The sequence below is a fragment of the Empidonax traillii genome, unplaced genomic scaffold (assembly GCF_003031625.1).
Source record: "Empidonax traillii isolate 1590-97213 ecotype Southwest subspecies unplaced genomic scaffold, ASM303162v1 scaffold222:size850627, whole genome shotgun sequence".
Classification (NCBI taxonomy): Eukaryota; Metazoa; Chordata; class Aves; order Passeriformes; family Tyrannidae; genus Empidonax; species Empidonax traillii.
Window position 1 is genome coordinate 475,110 of NW_020955415.1, and position 25,915 is coordinate 501,024.

At 39.0% G+C, this 25,915-nt stretch overlaps 1 protein-coding gene across 3 annotated transcripts in view; it reads right to left on the minus strand.

The window, feature by feature from the left end:
• Positions 1-11,052: 11,052 nt before the first annotated feature.
• UBE3D (ubiquitin protein ligase E3D) overlaps positions 11,053-25,915 on the minus strand; it is an 81,637-nt gene continuing 66,774 nt past the window's right edge. For 2 of the 3 annotated variants that reach the window (XM_027887794.1, XM_027887791.1), the window contains one exon: positions 11,053-12,059. In XM_027887794.1, the coding sequence (XP_027743595.1) occupies positions 12,047-12,059 (13 nt within the window). In that variant the 3' untranslated portion in view covers positions 11,053-12,046. Of the gene's footprint in view, positions 12,060-12,092; positions 12,557-25,915 lie in introns of those variants that run through there. The other variant, XM_027887790.1, reaches the window with a different exon arrangement.

Here is a 25,915-nt window from a genome sequence, read left to right on the forward strand (position 1 = left end):
GGAGAGCCAGTCTGAAGCATTTTTGCTGTTACAGAGAGAAGGGTTATTCTATGTTATTCTGGCTCCATTACATGCAGAGCACGGAGAGCTGAAATCTAGTTCTTCTCCCTTTGGTCCCTTCACCCCTGCTTGCTACCTTTTAAAGTCCCGTTCAGGATAACTTAAAACTTTTTATTTATTTTTTTTTTTTTTTTAAGTAGTGCAGTACTAAATGACCGTTTCTAGCACAAAATGGCCAAAGCAATTGCCCAGGGAAGTTGATGTGACTTTTAGAGATTAGAGGGCTACATTCTTAGAGATGAAAGAGATACGAGTTACACAGACACCAGAGTATTTGCATGGTGCATTAACAGCATGAAAGGAAAAAGCCTGGATGGTAGGGTTTTAGTGAAAATGCAGCCAGTCATCAGGGCTCACTGGAAAAGTTTGCCTTTTAGCTTTCTAGCCTGTTTCATGTAATATTCGCTTTTGGACCCTGCCTTACTCTTCAGGTGCTGTTTCTTTTGCTGGATATTCAAGTAGCAAAGGAACATCAGCATATACATGAAATTTTGTCTGATACTATCTATGCGAGGGACATTTCTCTGCGTGCACCTCTGTTAAACCTTCCTGTATTACATACCCTTCCTAATGACCTGTAGGATGTTCAGCTCAGCTAATACAGTGAAACTCAGATTACACAGAAATAGCACACACTTGAGAAGTCACCTCCTATGCTTCAGTCAGTGGTAGCAAGTATAGACAGCATTGCTCCTAGGTCTTAGCAGCTCTCTGTAAAAGAGGGGACACCCCAGACAATTTATCTGAGCATCTGAAGTGCAGATTTTCTACTTTGGAAAAGGAGTCTCCTAGAATAACTTGCAAAGACATGATTGTTCCCCCTTTTGCAACGCAAATGTTACATCTAAGTGTTAGACTGGAGTTACATCTTTAAGGCTAATCTTTGCTCCTTTATATGAGGCAAGAAATTCCAAATCTGTGATCAAAGCAACACACATACCACATAGCCCATTTAACTTTTTGTTTTTCAAACAGATGGATTAGGACAAAACAAGCAGCACACAATTAAAGACAACTGGATATTATATTAATAACAAGTCCACAAGAGTATAAATAAGCTGCTGCAGTTTAATAAAAAGCAGAATTTCCTAGACTTGCATAAACTATTTGCTCATTGACTAAAATAGACCTGTAGAAGCCCAGCTGCTGTGCTGATCTCAACAAAAGAACAATTGCAACTACAATAAACACCCTGGGATCTTGAAAAACATGGGAAGATATCAGCTGTTAAACTGGATAGAAATAATAGAGCACTGAAACTAATAAATAAATACAAACAGGTTTAAGGTGTTCTCTTTAGAAACACTATCCTATGGGTTAAAGATCTGAAGATTTAGCTTTTAACAGTTCTGACACACAGGGAACCCATGCAAGCACTTACACATCTCCCCTGTGTAAGTGCTTCAGTTCTTGTTCCTGGCTACATAAATCACAGGCAGGCTAAATGCATTACGAGTAAAGAGAAGGAAATAATATGATCTCCTAGCAGACACTGGGAGCAACAGCTTTTCACTTACGTGCCAAAATGCCACACAACTATTAGTATGGAACAAGATACGCCTTCTTTCAGAAACAGTCTATAGCAAATCCACATTTTATCTACTAAATCCTTGGCTTCTTACCCCAAAACTCACAGTCTTTTAACACGTTTCTCCTAATAACATCTCTCTCAAGACTAGACTGTGCTTTTCTGCTTTTCTCCCATTTTGTAAGCACAGAAGAAAGACAAAGCAGGTACAGATACAGAAAAAAAGAACTAAGTGTCCAAATCCCAGCGTGCCAGCCACAAAGCCCCAGGATATCCAGTTACACTGGGCAAAAGCCACAGTGCTGAAAGATGGAAAATGTCTCTGTTCTGATATAATTTGACAGTAAAGAAGAGTTGACAGAGTCCATATAGATGCTCTTGACATATAACAACTCCCTCAGGAGAGTGGATACACATGAAAGTGGGAGACAAACAGATAATACAACATTAACCATGTTGTCCAAATTCGGTGATCACAAATCAGTTTTCTGTTGACAAGACTCATTTTTAATGGAAGCATCTTTGTCTCCAGGCCTTTGCCAAACAGTTATAACTTCATCAGTTCGTTTGGGAATACATTTAACAAAATTGCCTTTTGCAAAAGTGAGATGGTACCGAAGGAAAAACAACAACACAGAGGGAAGGAGAAAAGCAATCTAGAAAAAACAGTGAAGATGGCCCTCAATTTCCTGATAAAATACCCTGGTGCACTGTTACTTGCCTATTCTCTTTTGGAATTACAGGAAAATGAAATTGCCAGAGATTTGCAATGTGTGCAACACCATTTCATTAGAAGGATAAGAAGTCCAAATTTCCTTATTATCAACAAATTATGTCAGAATTAAGACTGCTGTAATGTTACCTTTGATCTTGAATTCTTCATGAAATCAGATGCACAAAGTATGCATCTGAAGCATACTTTGAAATAGTGAGCCCAGTCCCTGCAGTTTCATTGGAGACTGGGTCTAAACACAGGACAATATCAGAATTCCTAATGTTTTCCTCTAAATAATTAAAACCCTTTTCACATACATCATCAAAAACTTAAACCCATGCTTAGATTATGTGACAAATTATGTCATAAAATTATGTGGCATAAGAAAATATTAAATATAAATTCACATGTGTCCTTTTGTGCACATGTATACTCTTTGATTAGAGGATCATATTAAATTAATAACTAATAATAGCTTGGACTACCTTCAGCAGCTGTACATATGTCATTCCTGTGCATTTGTTGTGCAGGCATCAGGGTAATAAAGACCATGCTATACATAAATCACATTGCTAATCAGACAAAGATTACTGTGGAGACTCTGCTCATTCATCCATCCTTCCCTAAAGCCATGCCACTACCATTAGCAAGCTTATGTTTGAACATTGCTAACTTGACATGAACTGTTACTTGAAATGGACTTAAGCAAGACAAAATATTTCTAGTTGTTGGTGGTAGGCAGAGGAATGCAGAACATCGTGGTGACGGACCAACCAGCCTTTGGCTGATCAACGTAGCCTGCATTTTAGAAAGACTGCTCGTGACAGGGCAAACACTGTGCAGTGTATATTCAATGTTTTTAAACATAGCTTAATGATGAAAAAATTTCTTTCAACTAGACTTTATTAAAATATGTCAATGACCTGCCACCTGCTGTCTGCGCTGCTGTCTCATGGAGCTTGCAATCAAATCCATGATCCTAAAGTGATTTCTTTAAGATACCTGAAAATTTGGGGTCTAGGTAGCTATCTTCCCACAAGAGAAAAACTTTTCACAGCAGCCTCTTCACTTATCAAGGGACCTCAAACAGAAACTCTGGACCATGGCAAATCCACCTTCCCCTCTCAGGCTTCTGTCACTTGCCTCTTCTAACAGTGTCACCAAGAAGGTCATACATTTAAAACAAGCAGGCGACCACTCCATGCTTATCCCCACAAGATCAAGACAACAGGCATTTTGCACCTCCTTTCTGCAGAGAGAAAGGGTAGGTCACACTTGAGAGGTGCTACCGGTGTTGCAGAATGCACAAAGCTGCTCCAACACTACAGCGATGACAAACTCCCACCACGCAGAATGATAGATCTGGAGAGTTCGTAGTTAAAAAAGACTCATATGGGATATAGTGCATTATTATTAGCCTGGGATATAAATAACATTACATATGGAAAAACCAAAGCACAGATCTGTCAGAGGTCTGTCAGACATCTCTTTGACAGTTTCCACACTCAGGCAGGAAAAGTTTGAATCTTCCAGGTCCTGCCTTTAGTCACATAGCTATCAAAGCTGTAGCATGAAGCACCCAAGCTCAGAGAAGCAACACTTTCCATTAACAATACTGGAATTTGACCAGTGTATTGCTCCAGCTACTATAATTTGATCTCAGTCTATCACCAGGCTGTGTTTGGTATTCATGACAGAAGGGGCATAGTATAACACTGTGTTTTTACAAGAGCATTTGGTCACTAGAATCACACTCTCTTGTAGCAAATATTAAAATTAACAAACCACTCCAGAATTCAGTAGGGATCAAAAAAAAAAAAAAAAATCAAATCAAACGGACCAGCAACAGAGCAATAAATGAGTTAATCTGCAATTTTTGCCTAATAGTTGAAGTATATAATATGCCAACACCTGTTTATTACAGACCAGGGGGAACTCCATTCACTAGAGCATTTTTGTTTTGTGTATGGTCAGGAAAATGTACGGCCCAGTGAGTGTCAATAACAGCTGAAGGGGTGAATTTGCTTGATAGATCAGAACTGGCACAGGGCTCAGGATGATGGTATTGAGATTCTGACTCCTGCTGAGGTCTGAAATGAACTCCCAAGGTTCAAATTCTCAGTGGAAACCAGAAAGAGAAGTAACTAACTTCAGGGAATAACAGTTTGCCTATAAGCTGATCTTATTAGACATTTTCACTAGTGACCATAGCACAGTGACATGGTCCACTAGAAATATTTTAAGAACATTTACTGATGTGACAGTCAGAAGCATCATAAATAAAGATGAGGATCAGGAAAACTAAGGAAAGGATCAAACACACAAAGCACGAGGTCATGCACTTATGAAATAATCGGATTTTTCTGCCAGAGAATAATGGCATTCTTTGGGTGTCTACAGCTGGAAATGGAAGAAGAGTTGGAGTGTTTGCTATGAAGCACCAGTGTGCTGCAAACTTGAAAAAAAAATAAAAGTGCTAAATAATGCATGAAATGAGGTGTTACTACTTGTAACAAGCAAGTATTATGTCTCTTTGCTAAGATGCACACTCTGTGCACAATTTGCTCACTCCTGCAGAAGGTAGATTAATTCAAATGGGCACAGACGCAGAACTTGCTAGAATGCTAAGCCTATCTTTGGGAAAGAAACCATTAATAAAATTAACACTGAGGAGATAGGATTGTGCCTGAAGCGTAGAATAAGGTTTAAGAACCCAGGAAGAAAGCTACCTGTATTAAAGAATGCTGTTGGCACAACAAGAAATGGGTGGAAATTAGCCAGGGATATACTTAACCCAGAAATCAAAAGATTCCTATCAGAACAGTGAGACTCTGGGTCAGGTTTCCAGTAAGGATAGCAGGACAGGCATGCCCCTCTTCCCCTCTCCCCCTCTTCCAACTGATTAAATTTAGGGTGGATGGGGATATGAAAGTAGTCATATGAGAAAAAACCATGTGGAAGAGTGCCAGCTGTAACAGGAGACTTTGTTTAAGGAATGGAAAAGTCTTGCAGGTTCTGAAATCCAGCTCTTTCAAAAATGCTTTAAAAATTATGTTCTATGGTAAAATAAAAATGATAAATACTGATAATGTAACACCTCCTTAGTAGAGACAAAAATCCAGCCTAAAATGTGAGTTTTAGTGATAAACTACAAAACAAATAGCCCATGTGAGGCCTTTTTTACTTACTAGTCTGCTGGTAACTATAACAACAAATTGCAATTAGTTTCTACTTCAAACAGAAATTTTCTGAATTTGGTGAAAGCTAATATACTTTTGTGTAAATGGTTGCTCTTGCTGAGCAAGTGTCAAATCTGGAAGCGGAAGAAGGTACAGATTGTAAAGAATACATTAATAAATCCACTGGTAAGTAGATATATTTGCAAACTAAATCAGCATTACTGTATGACAAGATGTTCTTTTGAGTTCATACTATTATTGGAAAAAAACAACAGGCCAGAAAACATGTTTTCACTCGCAAATAATGATGCCAATTCCAAAATCCCCAACTTACCAAGATGTTTTTCATATGCCTGTTGCAATGCAAAAGCACAGGAAAAAATAAAAAAGGACAGAAAAAATGTTTCCTTCAGGTGAGCTGTTAATGTATTTTCCCTCTAAGCATCTTACAGAGCCCTCTGTCACGCCGTGTTCCCTGTCCTCTGTGGGGCTCACTCATGCCTTGTTTACTTACCTACGTGGAGAACTGCCTGAGCTGCAGGGCTGTGCTTGCTGGATCGGAACAGACACTGCTCTTTGTTCTCTCGAGATAAGAGGCTGCAACAGTCAAGATATTTTTGTGCATCTCAACCACAAAATATGATCTTAATAATTACTGTGAATCAACGCAGTGTATCTTCTTTCCAATAGCCACAAATTTAAAAGGCACTCTTAATTTAGTGCCTTTTCATCTTATTTCAAGTGTTTGAAAATATTTATTCCAACAAATTCACAAGACCTCTTTAGAGCAACAAAGCACAAGCTGTAAATTGTCCATACCTCCATTTTCTTTCAAAGCTCAAACAAAGGACTGTGCCTGCCCTTTTCATATTATGTCCATATAAATCAAAGTCTGGTAAAGGACAAGTCAAGTAATCTGAGCAAACAGCCTACACTAACTATGCAATCGGATTATTGCATGTCATGCTTCCCATTAGTCACAGATAGAAACTAGAAACTTCTGACATAGTTCACAAAGAAGTTGAGAGCAGAGCCGTTGCATCATGGATATACTCAGTAAGCCTATTAATCTAGGACTGCATCATGCAGAGCTGATAGAGCATGGAATTTCTTTCTCCCCTCTTGCTTTACAGCTGATGTCCCTTTGCATTTTCACTTGTGAGCTCTGCTGAGCCTTCACATTAGGATGGCACAACGATGGCAACTGACTCCATGTCTGTCCACATATGGTCTCAGACCTTTTTCTGACATAGCCAGCCCTCTTTCTATATGTGTGCCAACTCAGATCTATATTCTGGAGTGGGGCTGACAGGAGAAGACAAGAGACTTCATCTTTCTCCTATTACACTGAACATCTTTGGCTGATGGAAACTGGCAATGGCTCCATTAAAGTTGGGACAGCTCCATCAGTTTTATTGTACTTGATGGTCTGCCCTTCACCTGTGTAACTCAATTTATGGCCACACAGGGAGGACTTTTTTCCCAGCTGTACTGCTGAGCAAAAGACCTTGTCACTGATAGGAGAGTCATGACCTTTATGATACAGTCATAGTTTTAAAAGTGGGGAAACACACAGAGGTGAAAGACAAGATGGCCAATCCATCACGACTGCAATTACCTGGTGTCAATAATGAAGGTGTAAAGAAGGTGTAAAGTCTGTTTCACCAGCCTCTGGTGGAGCTGCCAGTGACACAAACATGTTGCCCATCTGCAACTCTGCCATCCTGCCCGCACTGCAGAAAACCCAGTTTTGCAAAAGAAGATAAACACTGAAATGCTTTGCAATCTTGAGGAAGTAATTGAAAGCACATAAGGTAAGATGATGTTTTATATTTTGAAATAAACAGTTTTCTACTGTTTACTCTGATAAATTGATAAACATTTCTGTAATCACTGAATATAAGCAGGTAGAAGAAGTATCTATCACTAAAAACACAGAACACAGACCTACCTAATCCATGTGTAAGATGATTGGAAGGGAATGAAGCATGTGGCAGAGAGACCACAGCATTACTGCCATGTTTAAGAGATCACAGCTGAACACGCAGAACCACAGTACCACGGGACCTGAACACAGCCACTGCTGTCCACAGTTAAAAAAAATGCCCTGTTTTCATCAAGCAGGTATTGGAAGACATAAATGCTTCTACTGAGCCGTTTGCATGGGGACCTGCAAAATTCCGGATATTCTGTGAACGTCAACAAATGCTCCAAGGTGTCTGCTGTGAGGCAATTCAGCATGCTCTGAATGAATAAACTGAAGCAGTTTCAAAGGACAGAGTTGCTCAATGCTTCTATAATTTGTCCATCTGCTGATTTTGCAGTGCTTCTAAAACAGTGATACAACAGTAGCAAGAAAACCCACGGAGCTAAACCAAAAGGAATGAGGGTTATGAGCTAATGCAGTACCTCAAACAAGCTACCTGTCATTTATAATGGAGCAGAGTTGGCTAGAAGAGAAATGGTAGGACACAAAGCCTAAAATTGTAACCACAAAGTGATGTTCTGGAGGAACAAAAATGAAGGCAGCAAAACAAGAAGGAAATTACTGAAAAGCATTAGCATTTAAACCCAGAATGTTTGAGAGCAGAATCATCTATTGTAAATTTTAATTACAGTTGTTTCTTATATAGAAAAGTTTCTCTACACAGAAAAGTAAAATGGAGGTAAACTAGAACTTGCCCCTCAACTCACAGGGTAAGAACAGTACAGCTCTCTGATTAACTCATTTGTTATGATTATTCAGTTTATCCTAACCTACTCCACCAGGGATTTAAACTAAGCTAGAAAGTCAGACTAATTTTGGAATTAAAATAGCCCCACTGGGACTCAATTTGGTATGCCAATTTAACTATGCCAGTTAAATGGTCAAACTTGTTTAAAAGAAGTAGCAAGCCCTACACAAATAGAATTGCTCTGTGACCTGTTAATGCCAGAAACTACGTAGTTGCTAATGGCGAGTACAGTACTTGTCTGACAGATAGGCATGTTTTCTGCACCATACCAATATTCAGCTTTATAACCTGATGGCATGTTAGAATTAAAGCAGTAATTTTTAATCTCTTCTTGTGCCATGCACTATTTCGTAACTGCGCATTAGGAAAGGATGCACATCTGTCTCAGCTAATGCAAGCTGGGGACTTCTTGATGTCATTGCTGATTAATTATTATTACTTCAGGACTAACACTATGCTTGGCACTAGAGAAAGCAAAAATTAAGACACTTTCTGCAGTACAGAATCCAGACTGTAACAGACACAAAATGCCAGGGAGAGAGGGCAAACATTTTGGAAGAACACAGCTTTTAGGCCAGCCCCTATCTTGGTACAGGCTTTTCCATCTGCAGGGAGATAGCATTTGCACACTTCAAAGCGAAACAAGCTTTCTGTTATGGATGTATCCAAACATGATATTTAGACTATTAACTCTGGATGCAAAGACAATAACACAGTAACGAATTACGCTTTGTACTTACACTACTTTTCCAAATGCTGATGTCAAAAAGAAAACATCAAAACTAAATATCATGCTATCCAACAGAGAGAGAAATGGAGGCAAGAGCAGTGACAGGCAAAGGTCAAGTAAGAAGTCTTGAGGTGAACTTGACAGTTTTTCTGAACCTAAGTTCATTTTTTATGAGAGCCCACGGTTCACTGCAAAGACAAAAAAGGCCAAGTTTTGCTTTTATAAAGAAGATAGAATGCAAGAAAGTGTCAAATGAAGCTGTCACACCTCTAATCCACTAGTAGCTCAGTAGGAAAGGTGACATAATAAATACAAGGCAGGGAAAAAAAAGCACCAATAAATTTGTCTTCAGAAATCGGGGTTCTGAATAATGTATTGCCTAGTACCTGGGAAAGCATAAAGACCATATCTTTTCTGAACACGGCCAAAGAAATCTACTTTCAAACAGAAACACCCCAATTATATATTATCAATTAGCAATTACATATTATCACCTGTGGTCTGGTATTTTTCCAAAAATTTCAATAGTTAAATGTCAGTGGAGGCCTCAAAGTTAGAATCAAGGAAAGGGAAACATGAAACCAAGTGTGTCAATTTGCCCTCCCCCTCCTATAGACACAGACAGACAACTGTGGCCATTGGGAATCTGGGGCAGAAAAATGTCCCCAAATGGGAGAGCAGCTGGAACAGACTTTTATTCTTTTTCCTGTGGTGGTTTCACAATTCTACTTCCAATTGTGGTGCATCAACCCTGGCCAGCAGCTAAGCACCCATCCAGCTGCTTGTGCACCCCTCATTCCTCCAACAGCACGACGGGGCAGAGAACAGGAAGAAAAAAGCAAGAAATCCTGTGGGTTGACAGACAGTTTAATGTGTTAAAGAAAGAGAAAACAAACAAACAAACACACAAAAATGAAATCAAGTGATGCAAAGGCAGTAACTCATCACCTCCCACAAGCAGAACGATGCTCAGCTATTCTCTGAGCAACCAACACCTTGGAAAACACCCCTCTCCTCCCCTTTCTTTCACTAACCCAAGTTTCTCTGCTATGTTGATGCCGTATGGTACAGAATATCCCCCTGGTCAGTTCAGGTCAGCTGTCCCTGCTGTGTCCCACCCTCCTAACTTCTGCCCACCTTCAGCCTGTTTACTAGGAGAGGTGGGAATAGGAGGAAATGAACAAGCAAAAGCTTTAAACGTACATATAGAGGACAAGCTGCCAAGAAATTTCATGTTTTAAGTTTACACACTGGGCTTGGCACTCTCTCAGGATTTCCTTCCTGAGCCTGCTGCAGCTCTGCCATTGTAGTAGCATAATGGGAGCCATTAACTCCTACAGGTGAGAGACAGATCAGGCTGGATTGGGTTGATTGGTCTTTCACCTCTGGAAGGGCACTGTCCCAAAAAAATACTCACAATGGAATGTCTGCACTCATTATTCTGGAACCATGTATGTTACCAGAGGCAGATTAATTCTTTATGGCCACAATACCAAATGAGGCAGGACATGACAGAGATTGAACCTCAAAAGCACAAATATTCCCTAACCTAAGATTGCCCCATATATGCAAAACAATAAAAGAGGTCATTTAAAGAGGCTGAAAAAGATTTTAAAGTTGGAGTATTTCAGTGTGATATGAATGGCTTCCCTCTTCAAATTGCTCAGTTATACTCTGGGAAGCTGAAACTGTCACAGAAATTAGGCAGAACAAATAGTAAACTAATTTAGAAAAAAAATATTTTATTCATAAAATGACTAAACATAGGTGCATAGACAAAATACCTTGAAGCTAGATTACTTAGTCACCGAATACAACATTCAGAATAATTTTGTTCATCCTTTAATACTGAAAACTAAAATAATAACAGAACAAATATATCCAGACTGGGTTCTGGGAGGCCTCAGCTACTTGTCTTCGGATGTGTAAAACCCAGGTTTCCCACACTTTGTAGGGTCACTTCTTACGTTAGGATCATTCAATAAGTAAAGGGAGTGTTAACTTTCCTTGAAATTCAGAAATTTTCAAACTCATCTAACAAGAATATTCCCTCTAGAATTCATTTTCCCAAAATACTGCTGTTTTCCAAAAAGGTCCAGAGGGTCTGGGATATCTGGGATAAGAGAGATGATTGATACTAAAGGACCACCTCCTTCTAACTCAAGAGCAGTCCATCCCAACAAGCAGGAACTGAGGCAAAAATTCCAGGAGACTTCTTTTCTGATCTTTGGCCTACGAACTTAGGCCATCCTGTTCCCCTGGACAAAGGAAGGCAAAACTTTCTACCAACTAGGTAAATAATCCATTCCAAAACCAAAAATGTCAACAGCTTCCGTGTCCCATGTAAATATGCTATCACTCCCATGGAAGGCAGCTGAGCACCCACAACAGAGAACAACAGTTGAGAGCAGCTGTATTGACTTTCTACAAGTATCTTTCACCTCCAGCAGTTTCTGCAGGGTCAGCCATCACACACTTGGCTCTTTGTTGAAGTTGAAGGAATGATTATGCCCAGTAACCAAAACATTATTAGTTTAAAAAGCCTTACGTATGGTGTAGGAATACAGAAACTGCCTTCCCTCACAAGCAGAAAGGTACGCTTTAATGTGGAAACAATTTAGGTGAGAAACATATAAGTCCTACAAAAACTAGATTTTATGTTTTAAAGTTGGACCTCTAACTTCACCAAAACAGAGAAAGTAAAGAACTTACATTGGTATCCATGACATTAAATATTTTAAAATATTTGCTACAGTTGTGAACTTTCCAAAGGACACATACATTGCTATCAAACACTGATAAAGGTACAGAATTTCCTTTTGGCAATGAAGACATCATAACAGTTATCCCAGCTGGATGTCAGAGGAGTCACAGGTAAGTCACTCTTAGAATGACATCTAAGAATGTACTGGACGCAGAAGTCAACTGTCTTTGGTTTTGAAACACATTCAGATATGAAGAATACACAGCACACACCCATGTTCTTTTGGTTTGCCAGGATTTTTTCTAGCAGTCACACCATTGGAAGTTATCTGTACACGTTCCTGCTGAAAATAAATTTGACAATCGTTTTCAACTATATCTGCATTCTTCACATCTTCAAAAAGGCGACCTATAAAAGGAAGCAAAAACAACAGTCTGATTAGTCTTTACAATGCAGGTAAAACAAAGATGTTTCTTTGTATCACCAGAAATTATATATTAGAATAATATTTTTACTTAATAACATGCTAATGCAATGAGAAAACAGAGGCTGTATTTGAGAGCAGTGTTACTTTCTCACCTGTTTTCTACCCAGTAGGTCTCCTAAAAATTCCCAAGCTTTCTTTTTGCTCAAGCACTGCAAGTGTTGCTGAACTACATATCAAAACGTTTTCTCCCCCAGAATAAAAAAGCACAAGGTATTCATCTCGTCTTAAAAGGCTATTTGATAGTATTTTGAGAGTAGTTTAGATTAAATCTTTGACACATTCCCTGTTCTGTCTGAATATTGTTTGAACAGTGCTGTCACTACAAGTCAATCCTGATTCCAAAGTCACAATGAAAAGTCTCAAGTCATAAAGAAAAAATGCCTTACATTTTAAAATGACCAGGAACCAAAATCCTACCCTAGGAGAGTAGACAAATACTTGTATACAATCAGAAGACAGCAAACGAGGTACCTCTTCTCTTTAGTGGACTAAGTCAACTGTGTAACAGCTATTTAGAGGGAAGGTAATCTATCAAATACAAGAGACCTATAGGATTTCTGCTGTCCCAGCTCATTTGTTCTTTGTCACATGCATGCAGCAGTTTCTCCGGTATGGTTTTGGTTTTGTTTAGCTTTCTTCAGGACCTGCAGGATACTAACTCAGAAAGTTAAGCTAGCTGAGTGGAAACACAATCACACATCCAGATTCTTATCCGTCAAGGAGATTGCTTCACATATTTTTTTGCTGATCACAAAGACAGAAAAACAGATGGACAGGTTCCACCACAGAAGGGCACCAAAAAAAGAAAAAAAAAGAAAAAAAAAAGAAAAGAAAGAAAAAAAAAAAGTCTACCAGGTTACACAACCATCTTCTGAAAATATATAACCTGTTTCTCCTACCCCATGAAAAACAGATTAAAAAAATAATTTTGACATAAACACTTCCCTTTGTTCTCTCCAAGACCTTTCAACAGTCACTTAAGTGAAGATTCAAATTACCATCAATTACCACTTCGGATTTTCAGAGCTGACCCTCAATCACCACTCTACTCCATATTGTGATTAAAGAATGCATGAAACATGATCAACCAGAAGGAACCAAATAAAAGCATAGAATATCTCTGAGTGGAGTGTTCAGAAGAAAGGGCAAGACAGAGTTAAAACATTTATTTTGAATCCTATGTCCAAAGTATGTTTTAGAGAGTGAAAAAAATGAAGCAATTTTAAACATATCTAAGAGGCTTCTCAGAGACTCAGTCATACAAAGGGCTCATGTCTAAATAACATGTCTACAAGGCATAAATAGGACATGAAAATAACAATTCTTGGTTCAGAACAGAAAAAACCCCCATGCAATCTCAATTCCTGAACACTCTTGCTACTCCAATACTAATAGCAATAACCTATTAGAAAGATGCAATGCTACTACATGGAAGGGTTTGTACAGATGACAAAACTGAGATCCCTTAAAGCTTCAACTTTTCCAAACAATTCTTTTCTTCTTCCAAACTGGCACTAAAATTCACCTGAATTTTCATGTCTTAGATTAAATATAAGAAAGAAATTCTTTATTGTGAGGGTGGTGAGATACTGGCATGGGTTGCCCGGAGAAGCTGTGGATGCTCCATCTCTGGAAGTGTTCAAGACCAGGTTGGATGGGGCTTTGAGCAACCCCATCTAGTGGAAGGTATCCCTGTTCACGTCAAGGGAGTTAGAACTGTTTGATCTTTAAGGTCCCTTCTGACCCAAACCATTCTATGATCTTATGATTCATGTGAAATATAGATTTTCACAAACATCTATAGGCAAAGGTGACCAGCAAACAGGTGGCTGGCCAGGTTGAAAGTCTTCCTGCTTTCCCATGAAAATCTCATCTCACTGACACATTCCCACTGAGTGTTTTCATTCAGCTCCATCAGCATTTCCCAACAGTAAGCTGCAACATCAAAAACATTTCTGTCAGCTCAGCTAAGGGGTGTTGTAAAAGCTAGGGACTATTCATCATGTAGGGAACTTTACCCACTACGCCAAAGACCCCCACCATCAAAGACATAAAATGAATGGAAAATCAATATGCTTGTCACCTTTCTTATGATATGGTTGCCTCAGATGAAGAGTCAGACTCATAATTAATAGCAAATGTAAAATTTTACCTATGTGGAAGAATCATACAGGCTACGGACAAAATCCTGGCACCAATGAAGTAAAAAACTAAACTCACTTTGACTTTAACAAGGTACAAGATTTGTCCTTGCATTGCAAGGAAGAAAAGGAAAGATCAAGATAAACAATAACCATCTCAAGATTCAAAATTTTAAGCAGATTTTCTACCTGAGATTGCAGACACCTTTGCTACACAGCTTTGAGGTACCATTAGAATGAATATATTTGTTTAACTTGACTGCTTGCTATATTTTATAATGCATGAGACAAATTTTTTCTCTCTGGTAAGAGGATTATTTGCAACATAATGTTTCCCTGGACTGCCAGGTTCTCCTACTGCCCAATAAGTTGAAAAATAATGAAAAGAATCATTTATTACTGTCTGTATTTATATTTACTACTGACATGAATGAAAAGAGCACATTAGACCACTTCTTCTGTTGGTATAACCAACATAAAAAACCCCAAAAAACACAACCCCACATGGAAATCATATGCTGCTTAATAAACCTCTGCAACCCATGAAAATATCTGAGAGAAAAAAACCCTGAAATTAAACCACTTCTGAAGTTTTGCCTAATTGAAAGTTAAATATGAAGTATATAAAATATTTCTTTATTATAATGTTACTGTAGATGGAGTTGCATCTCTAAACAGCAATAAACTGTATCTTCTGCATAATAAAACAATAGGTTGGGAAAGTGGGAATAAGTGGTTTTCCCGCAGTTCTCCATCTTTCAGGATACTTTCTGTGCAAGACAGACAACTGACCTCTTCCAGCTCTAGGAGCAATGATTTCAGCAAAGTCTGCAAATCCAATATTCAGTGCTACTAGTGCACTTTGAAAGAAAAATAATGTGCCAAACAGTTAACTCATCTACAAACTAAGGTTTATCACTAAATTCAGAAAAAAAGTCAGTTCTCTAATCAGTTTTTTTATTGACCTTACCTCGGCACATTGACCTCTTCTTAAAGCATTCAGGGTGGTTAGTATTAATCCACTGTTAAGAATGATTTATGCACTCTATGATCCATACTTTTATGACAGGAGACATTGTTTTTTCATTTCCTCTCAATTATTTCTGAAGATCTCAATCTTACTTTATCACAGAGTATCAAGTGCATCTCAGCCCTCTACCCCATTAGTTTCCCACAGAGCCAGAAGCTGCTAAGACCTCTGGATAATGAACAAACATAAACTCCACATTTTCAAGCATTTTTAGAGATAACAATACAGAGGGAGCACCAGAGCACCAGACATATGAATAACATATCTTACAAAATCATTTACTTGGGAAACAATAAAGCAGTAGAAACTTTGTTAAAAAATCTCTTGGAGTCAGGAGAAGCTACAAAATCCATGTTGTGTTGATCAGTTTTAGAAGCTGTGCTCTCTTAGCTTTTCCAGGAAAACTGTGGAATCACAGAATGGCTAGGGTTGGAAGAGACCTTAAAGATTATCTCACTCCAAATGTCAAGCTCTCGCTGTCATGGGTAGGAAACCTTCCACTAGACCAAGTTGCTCAAAGCCCCATTCAGCCTGATCTTGAACACTTCCAGGGATGAGGCATCCACAGCTTCTCTGGGCAGTGAATGGGTAAGCACAAGATATCTAACTGTTAAGCATACCCCAGAGTACATCAGAGTACATAGGAATGGTACCGAGGATTGAGAAAAGCATCCTGACAGGGAGTGTACTTAAGCAATCAAACTTCTCAACAGGTTGTCCAGACGAGTTGTGCAATCCTCATCTGTCTTTTGCATATTTCAAACTCAAATGCAAGCAGCCTGGGGCATCGGGCTCTGGCTGACTCTGCCTGTGCAGTGTGGTTGGATGGGGCAGTCTCCAGAGTTGTCCTGCAGCCTCAGCCATTCTGAGACTGTGACATTTTTGTATTTATACACACAGAGTGAAACAGTAGTGCTGTCCTGGTGAAAACTCTTTTGATAAAAGCTACAAAACCAGAGCCTGGTAATAGTCTTTCCTCAATAGGAAGAAAGTAGCCATGGGGTTATAGGTTTCTGTCTTTGTGAAACCTTCTAATAATACTTTGTTTTATCAAGTGTTGATTTAGACAGGAAGGAAGCATTTTTTTTTTTTAAGATGGTGAGACATAGGCACAGGTTGCTCAAAGATGGAACGCCCCATCACTGGAAGTGTTCAAGTCAGGTTGGATGGGGCTTTGGGCAACCTGCTCTAGTGAAATATGTCCAAACACAGAAGAGTAAAAGGTGAAAGAAAACAGTTGTAATTTCAGACAATATTTAAAAAACTATGAAGACCTAATGAACTTAGGAGATAAAAGAAGGTGGTTCCACATGGCAGAAGCTGGTGGAAAAAAATCTACCCAAGTGGTAACACTGAGCAGGCAGAGCAGATGACTGCTGTAAGAGAAGCAGGAGCATGATAGAGGCAGCTAAACAATGTACCTTAGAGAAATGCAATCTGCAAATTCATTGTGTGCCATGCCTTGTGGATCTGATGGCACAGGAACACAGCACTAAGAGAAAATTTTCTCAGCTAAGCAAAGTAGTTCAATCATTGAATGAGCTGCAAGAACCAGAAAATAAGCCAGATTCTTACTTCCACAAAACAGGAAATAACTCATATGCCAAAAGTTGCATTCCCATGTTGTAACACAAGCTTTTAAAGTGTTTCTAAGTTTTTATTCTCTTTAAAGGAGAGCAAGTGAATGGTGCATAAAAATCCCTGTGTGCGTCTCTTGAAGACAAAGCACGTCTCTCCTAAGTGATACACAAAAGTAAGTAGAAGACAGAGAATGTCTCTTCAGTTTTAGAGAGGGAATTGTACTTCTGTTTACTCCTGGAATAACTATAAATGAAAAAAGTGGGTTGAAAGCAGTTATGTATGCTTTGGTTTCAGCAGAAGAAAATGAACCTATTAAATCTATGAATGCTTCCTGAAATATGACTGCTCTGGTTTCTCTTTTTTATTGCACAACAAAGAATAAACTCCACCACCAGGCTCAAAACTGGAGCTTAAATGTACAAAAGACATTTTACTGTTATCTTCTTTGAACATTAGACTAATTTTTAAACACTACCACACACAGTTCATAATTTACACATACATTGTGTTTTAGAAGAACACAACTTACATGGCTATCTCAAATCACATCTGCTGCAACACACAATCTTTACATAAACAGATAACCTCTGCTTTAATCCCGCACATGTGCTAGTGTGAAATCAGGAGTGATGGAATGACTGCAGAGAAAATGTTGATTACGCAGCAGTAAGGCTACAGTCTACAATCAACATCAAATGCTGTATATATTTCCACTCAAGGCTGACAGGTAACCAAGGAATGCCATGCCATCCATGTCCATAGGAAGAGAATAACCTGCCCAAAAAGGAATGGACAGTTATGGGCAGATCTCTGCTCCTAGACCCAGTCATGATGGATGACATTACTCTCACACATGGTGTCCCCGTGCTGCAAGTTACCATTCCTCTCTCCCCACAAAACACCATTTCAAGCTTCCTAACTAATGGCTGATCAAATCAGACTGATACACTAAACTCTAGTCTGCACTAATTGAATTGACTGACCCTGGAAACCAGAAAGGGAAGGCATGCACAAACAACTCCGCTGGCAGATCACATAGGAGAGACTAATCTCTGGTGGAAAAGAGAGTGAAAAGCTGAGAATAGTGTTTTTTTCCACATATACGGCTGGATTTGGAAGATAACATATACTCAGAACCTCAGACCAGTCTAATTCACATAGAGATTTGTATTGCCACAAAAGCTATAGCTAGTGTTATGGTTTAAGCCTTAATAATTATAGCTAGTACACTGCTTGGGTGGTTGCAAATTATAGTGCAATCAAGATACCTGGAAAAAAGAATCAGAGAAAGTGATTTAAACATGTTTGTGCGAATATAACTGATCCTACATATCCCCTATCTCCATATTTAATAATGCACTGATACCGTAAGAGGAAGAATGTGCATAAACAGACAGAGGTGGCCATAACCTTGCCTGACACATTTCTCATGCCCGTAACATAAAGATAGACCAGTGAGTGGGAGGAATTAAAGCATCTGCATCATGTGTAGGTCCCACCTCTAGAAATACTGGATTTCTGATAAACTCTTCTCAAAGTTTGGTATTGCCACAGCTGCTGAAAAGGGATGGAGGAGTCAGAGGAATAAGGTCTTCCCTAAGGTGCAACAGTGCTCCTCCCTTCCTGCACCCCCACCAGAACTAGACTCCTACCATTACCCTAGGGATTAGCAACTATTGGCAATGCCTGATTATAAACAGTCACATTAAATCTTAAAAGTTCACCTGCCTACCCATACAGTACAGTTTATATATTTATTCTCACCCAACAATCTGGGATCAAGTTTGCTGATGCACAAATAACCTGTTCCAGAAATACATTTTGGCACCAGTGTGAATGAATGGACACAAAGCAGATGGCATCAGACGAGGAGAGACGTGAGAGAACATTAACTGCTATATTTACACTTGCTCCCACTGAATCCACAGACCCATAAAAAAGCAGCTGTCTTTTCCAGACTTGAATGTTACCAAGCTGTTGCATATTACCCCTAGATCTCTGGGGCTGCTTTTGGGGAAAGCAAAGGCATTTTTAGAGGAAATTGGAGACGAAGGCAGCGTATTCACTACTAGAAGAATGAGCAGAGCCAGAGACAGAATCACAGAATTATTAAGGTTGGAAAAGAACTCCAAGATCATTGAATCCATCAATCATCTGACAGTGTAGTATTTACTCGCCCTAAGAGAGCATCCTGGTAGTCTGCAAAATCCCTGGCTATATTACAATGGTAAAGTTGTCCTCTGTTATGCTGATGTTTAATTCTTTTTTTTTTTTTTTTTCTGTACTCCAGTCTCTTGGGATAAGAGCTGTCCCTTAAGTCACTGGGTGACTGTTTCCCCTATGGCACAGAGATCATGTAAGTAGACTTGGCTGCTCTAAAGTCCTCTCCACAGTCAATCAATGGCAGCCACTTACCACAACATGTCAAAAATAATTGGATTAGGTTCTCTCAGATAGGGAAAGTTTCCTAAGATGCTTTAAATGCCATGCAGTGAGAAGCCTGGATTTGAGTATGCAACAGAACGTGAAAAAGTGTTTTAGGTAATTACTCTTCCTTGGCATTTTTGGACTAAGCAAACCAAGGAACTATCAGCCCATGTTCCTAGCAACAGAACTTCCTACCACTAGGCTTAAATAGTTTACTATGGAAAAAAATATTTCAAACAGAAATGTGTCTGAAGGCTAGTGTCATCCTGGCCTGTGTCAGGAATAGTGTGGCCAGCAGGACCAGGGAAGTGATCATCCTTCTGTACTTGGCACTGGTGAGGCTACACCTCAAGTCCTGTGTCCAGTTCTGGGTCTCAGTACCAGAAAGACACTGAGGTGCTGGAGCATGTCCAGAGAAGGGTAATAAACCTGGTGAAGGTTCTGGAGCACAGGTGCTATGAGGAGCAGCTGAGGGAGCTGGGGGTGTTTAGCCTGGAGAATAGGAGGCTCAGGGGTGACCTCTCTTTACAACTACCTGAAAGGAGGTTGTAGCCAGGTGGGGGTTGGTCTCTTCTCCCAGGCAAGCAGTGAAAGGACAAGAGGACATAGTCTTAAGCTGCACCAGGGAAGGTTTAGGTCGGACATTAGGAAGAATTTCTTCAAAGAAAAGTTGAGAAGATATTGGAAAGGGCTGCCCAGGGAGGCGTTGGAAGCAACCTCCCTGGAGGTATTAATGGAAAGACACCAGTGGTCAGTGCCATGGTCTAGTTGACAGAGCGGTGTTCAGTCATAGGTTGGACTCGATGATCTCAGAGGTCTTTTCCAATCCAACTAATTGTGTGATTCTGTGAATACAAGTCTCTTTAAAAGGTCATTAAAACAATACTACAATACTGCAGATTGACTGAACAGGTGTATTTGGACAAGCTGAGTTTCAAATATTTAATCAAATAAGAAACTAATGTCTAGGATCAGTATAAAAGCCTTCATGACTATCCCTAGTGTGCTTGAATTTCAGTGGAGACAGAAACTAAAATGCATCCAGAATATTATCTTGGCCAAACATAGCAGCACTGTGCTGTACAGAACTATGTGGTGATGGCAATAATGAAATCAACAGAAGCCCATGTTGTGGAACTGTGTTATCCTGACAAGCAAAACCCCTGCAAATTCCACTGACGAATAAAGGCATGTGGAACAGCAACTTTGTAGTGTTGCTACACTACCCCTGCAGGGCTCAGATTTGGGTGTGGATGGAGAGGAAATTTTTGAAGAACTCTTGCCTCACTCACAGGAGGTCAAGGTCATTTTTTAGCACATAATCAGCATGGAATTTCACATCTCAAAGACAAGTTGCTTCAAACAGCTTTAAGGTGCTGGAGGAGATATATTTTTGGTCAACACTACACTAACAAAGAAGCAGAGGAACACAGGTGGCAACGAAAGCTGGGGAGAACCTGGCTTCAGTACCTACCATCTGAAGAGGTAAATTCCCCACTACTACTGGGAAAAGGCTGGGGAGAGGCAAGTCCTCTACTGTATAATGTGAAAAGCGCTGTCCACTTATCGGCTTCCCAATCTTCAATGTGGAAGAAACTGATTAGAACATCACTCTAATAAATTGCTTTCTTCTTCTATCCAAGCTGGAGAAAATAACAAATATAACCAACATGACCATGCAGAAAGAGAATTAGGTTCCTTTCATTCAATTGCTAGTAGAATTATTGCAACCAAAGCAAGGATTTACTTTTTTAAATATGATTTCTCAATCTGGTAATGTCACTTCAGGATTTATGAAATAAACCAGTCTATAAATCAGCATTCATTCTTTGAACTAATCCTTCCCAAAAGTATTACTTTCTTATAAGAATGAAGCTAGATTTGAAATGTGACAGGGATAAATGAGAAAAAGCAAGAGATTTCCCCAAAGATCCAGGCTGTGCACGTGTACTGCAAACTATCTTTTTGCTAACATAACAGTTGCATGCTGAAGCTTGCCAAAGCTTTAGAGGGAAAACCATAAGCAAAAACAGTAGAATATAAATCTCTGCATGTTTTTATTTTATTTGAAGACCACCATTTTTTAAAAATTTTAGATCAAGTAGTTCTTTGTGTGAAAAAAAAAGTAAAAGGTTTTTTGGGTTGGTTTTCTTTCAGGATAAGATAGCTATTAATCTTCTGTTTCTTTACATCTAGAAGTATCAGAACTTCATGGCTTTATTTTGTTTTCTGCCAAGCCTTCCTTATTAGTCTGTACTATTTTTATTTCCACTGCAGATGTTACTTCTTATGGTTCCCATCATTAGGACAAGCACAGAAATAGGAGTATTATCCACCTTTGTCAGTCCTACATACATTTCCTATTTTCTCTCTTGAATGCAAACCATAGTGGGGGATGTAACCTGGTATTAATGTTGCATTGCAATTACTGATACAAAGCAAACCGGGCTACAAACTCCATGGAATTCAGGGTTGTCTTAGTCAACACCAGATGATGTTTGGGTTTTACTGTAGTAATTACCATGCCAAACTTCAAACTAAACAGGCAATTGGAGCAGCACACATATTGCTGCATCAAGTGGTTCAAGTGGTTTTAAACTGCTGTAGAAAAGACATTTCTTTAAGCACATACATGCATGGGCATTTGGGAAACACACCATAAGCAAAAACTAAACAAGGCTCTGAAAGCTGCTGTGTCAATTTACAGCATGTTAGAGCTGTATTCTAAAGCTAGAGACACGAGGAAAAATTAATGCTTGGCAGCCCAAACGGAAACATAGGATGCAGCTTCTAAAAACGTCCCAGCCTTGCCAAAAGGTGTGGCACAAGGCTGAATTAGAGAAGGGTGAGTCTGCCACCCTTTCGAAGACCCGCACTCCAGTGGGCCATTTCACACCCACACACACTCCTACTGTCACAGCAGGATTTGCTCCAGGCTGATTTCCTGGAAGTCCAAGCTTTCATTTCGTTTTTGCAGTCCTCATACGACCAGATTACTCTGCACTCTTGGGAATCTGTTTCAACTGACCAGCATCAATAATACCGTTGTGTCTTTCCCAGGAAAAGAAATATGGCACACTGCTACTGCTGTGGCATTCAGCAACCACACCTCTTATAGTATTTCAGCAATAAAGAATGAAAAATGCCCTGAACAAGGGCACTATGCATAGTCTGATGTCTTAAAAAAGAAAGGGACGGGAGGGGATGCATCACCAAGGGTCTAAACAGAGAAATTTTCTTGACCATGAAGCAAGTGAATTGTACCTAAATCCAGAGGGAATAAATAAGGTCAGCTAAGTGGCAACAAAATCTCTCCCTAACAGTGAATCATCTCTCTCAAAAGTAAATATAAAGAATAGCGCATGTCAGGTGTGAGAGCAGAGCAAAGATTTATGTCTTTGATTAGATGTTGGCTTATCCAGATGTGCAATGTTCTGGTCATTTGCTTGGCTCTTGCTCTCAGTTAGATGCTCTTTGGTGCTATTCTCTGCAACATAATTTATGAAGAATCCTCTCTCACCAAAATACCCTGTTAGAGTATTTCAATCGTATTACAGCTTAAGAGAGGGAAGTGCTAACTTAAGTGAAAGAGAAGCACTGGTTTTACTCTTTATTACACAGTAACACACTTAGATTCTAAGATGGCAAATGTCTGCTTTCCTCTCCTTCTCTTGTCTCTTTAGCCATGAAGTACTATAGCACACTTTAAAACAGAAAGGTGATTTTCAAGTGCTGCATCATCCAAAACAGAAAAATGAATAATATAGTCTTCTATTATCAGCTTAGTTTTCCAGCTCAAATGATCCCTTCACCATAAACTAACATTTTCTCTATTATTCCCTATTACTGAACCATTCACCACAGTAACTATAATCTTCTTTCTCCTATTTTTAACCACTACCTCTAACATTTTCTTCTCACTTCAATCAACCCTTTACCCTTAAACCCACACAATATCCCTTCTATCACGATTTACCGCCAGCCTGTACTATGTTGCGTATACTACAGTAGGAGATAAAGTCACCATGCAGTCTTTCTCCCAGTTTCTCCAGAAAAAGCAATATTACTACAAAAATAGTTATATGTTTCCCAGTTGAAGCAGCAGGTAAAATCTGCAAGCCAGAATCCCCTTCAGAGCCTGGCTGAAGATGACAGTTTCTTGCTTGTGTTTCTTCATTTTTTTCTCCCCCCAACTCCTCTGCCCTTTTATAAGAAAAAAATAGCAGGCTAAGATTATTTCAATTTTAGAAGCAATATGGTGGAAAGCTAAAGAGAATAAGGAATTGAACTGGAAACAAAGGAAAAAAAGGAGGAGAACACAGTATATCTTGCTAAAAACTGAAGGTTTTAGTGCAAGCATTTGCACTAAATAAAACAGATGTAATTGGTGTGATGCATTAAGAAGACTATCACACAAGCATCAACTGAGGAAAGTATAACTCTCCATAACTCTCAATGTAATAGCAATACAGTTACCTGCAGGATTCAGCACTGGCAAGACACTAGAGACATTAGATATTAATGTTGTAGGTCAATGCATCTTTGAATTTTAATTAAATGAAAATCAGTCTTTTTCTCTTTTTCCAAATTTAGGTACCTGTTCAGAGTCTGTGGCCGGTCGTAAGACAACCTTCTTATCTCTTACACCAAAATGCTATATAAAACCCCAAAAGACAGGTAAAATTGACACGAGAAATAAATAGAGCAGCACCAGAGGTCACCTGCTCTGTCTTCAAACTGACTGTCAGGAAAAGCTATATTAAAACTACTGTGGTCAGGTGCTTTACAAACAAAGAGGCTGTGAAGAAACAAGCCAATCACTTCTGGTTAATACTCTACTTGCTGATGGCCTGGAGGGAGAAATTGAAGTTTAATTCTGCTTTTGTTTTCAAACTGTTAGATTTATATATAAAAAAAAAAACTACCAAACCCTGAAAGCTAAGAAATAGTCTATCATCTTTATTTCCTGCAATGTTTATGGTTAGTTATGTCACAGAAACCAGTACGCAGCTGTAAACTGGGTTTGTAAGAGTCCCCCTTAGCAAATGGTACACGAGCAGAGCACACTGTGATGTCATGTTGAAACTGCTGGGATATCTTGTCATGTATGCAATTTAATTTTTTTTTTTTTTAAATTTTTAATGGCATGCAATACTGCCACAGTGTAAGACATGGCCATCTCCTGTGTGCACATCCATTTCTCAACATACCAAACCCAAACACTACCTGACATATGATTTGAAATAACAGTAAGATGTGGGGAGAGGGCAGAGGTAGCATGATACAGAAAGGACGAATTAGAGAACAGAAATAAATGGTATTTTCTAATCAGAGGTATTTGGTTATATGCTCACATCATATGGCCCAAACAGTCAAATCGACCATAACTCCAAAAAATGAGGTAGAGGAGATTAAAGGAGAATGTGGCACTGTTAAGTAACATTTTGAAACTAGATAGGTTGAAGAGATGTCTTTATTAGGTTATCTTTTGAAAACTTTATGGGAAAAAAGCAAGTTTGAAAAATTAGGTGCTTAAATTCTCTCTTTGCTTCCTGGCATTTAAAACTGGAATGAGAATAAATACCTCCCTGCATGAGGTATGAGGATTAATTTGTTTGTGTATATAAATGGGTATTTAAGTATCAACTACTATTTTATTTTAACACCTTATTGGGACTACCGCATTCCTACCAGAGTTCTGCTTTTGGCAAGAGATTAGAATTGAGTTAAAACAGGAACAGGTGTTTAGAAGATGATATGGCTGTAATAAAAGTGCTAACCAAGAAGATGAAGGAAAAAAACAATTTATATAAGGCATTCATTTGTATCCTGTGAAATAGAGAGACAGGCAGAAGAAAACATAAAATCACAACAACTAAGAGATATTTAGGAAAATGTCTTTGCTTGCTATGACTCATTCTCAGGGGGACAGAGACTGAGCAGGGCTGTCCTTTGGTCCCAGGTCATGCCATTCTTGTACAATCTCATGATTCCTATTAAAAGGACAGGCATTCAACAAATACTGCCTAATACTGGCTGGGTAATAAAACATTTTCAAAGCCTCTAAAGGCTGTAGGAGTTTAAGGCCACTCTTGCTGAGATTTGAGCTCCTAAATTATATCACGTATTTTTACAGTGTGGATTTCTGGCCTCTAAGATCCCTATAACCATTACTAGGTCAAACTGATTTTTATTTCTAGGGATTGAGTACATTCTTTTGCCAGCTGCAATCAGAACAAAAGCTGAAACCATCCATTTTAAGGCTCAAACTCATGAAAACAGATGTTTTCTTGGTAAAAAGAACAGTTCCTGACCTTGAAGCTTCATAAGAAAATATAATATTTACCATTTTTAGAACACTTTTCCCTCAACAATAAGATAATTGAAGATAAAATCTCTCAAGTGGTTTTTTTTGAAAGCAGACTGTGCTCAAACAGCAATCCTGCAAGTTAAACCTCTTTGCATCAAGCTATACTATTAATTTCCTACAAAGTAAAAGTAAATGAAGCGAAGACTTTTAAAAGCAAAGACTTATGGGGGAGTAGGTGTTGCAAGATGTATGAGGTTTACTATTACTTTGTTTATTGCCATACTCCAG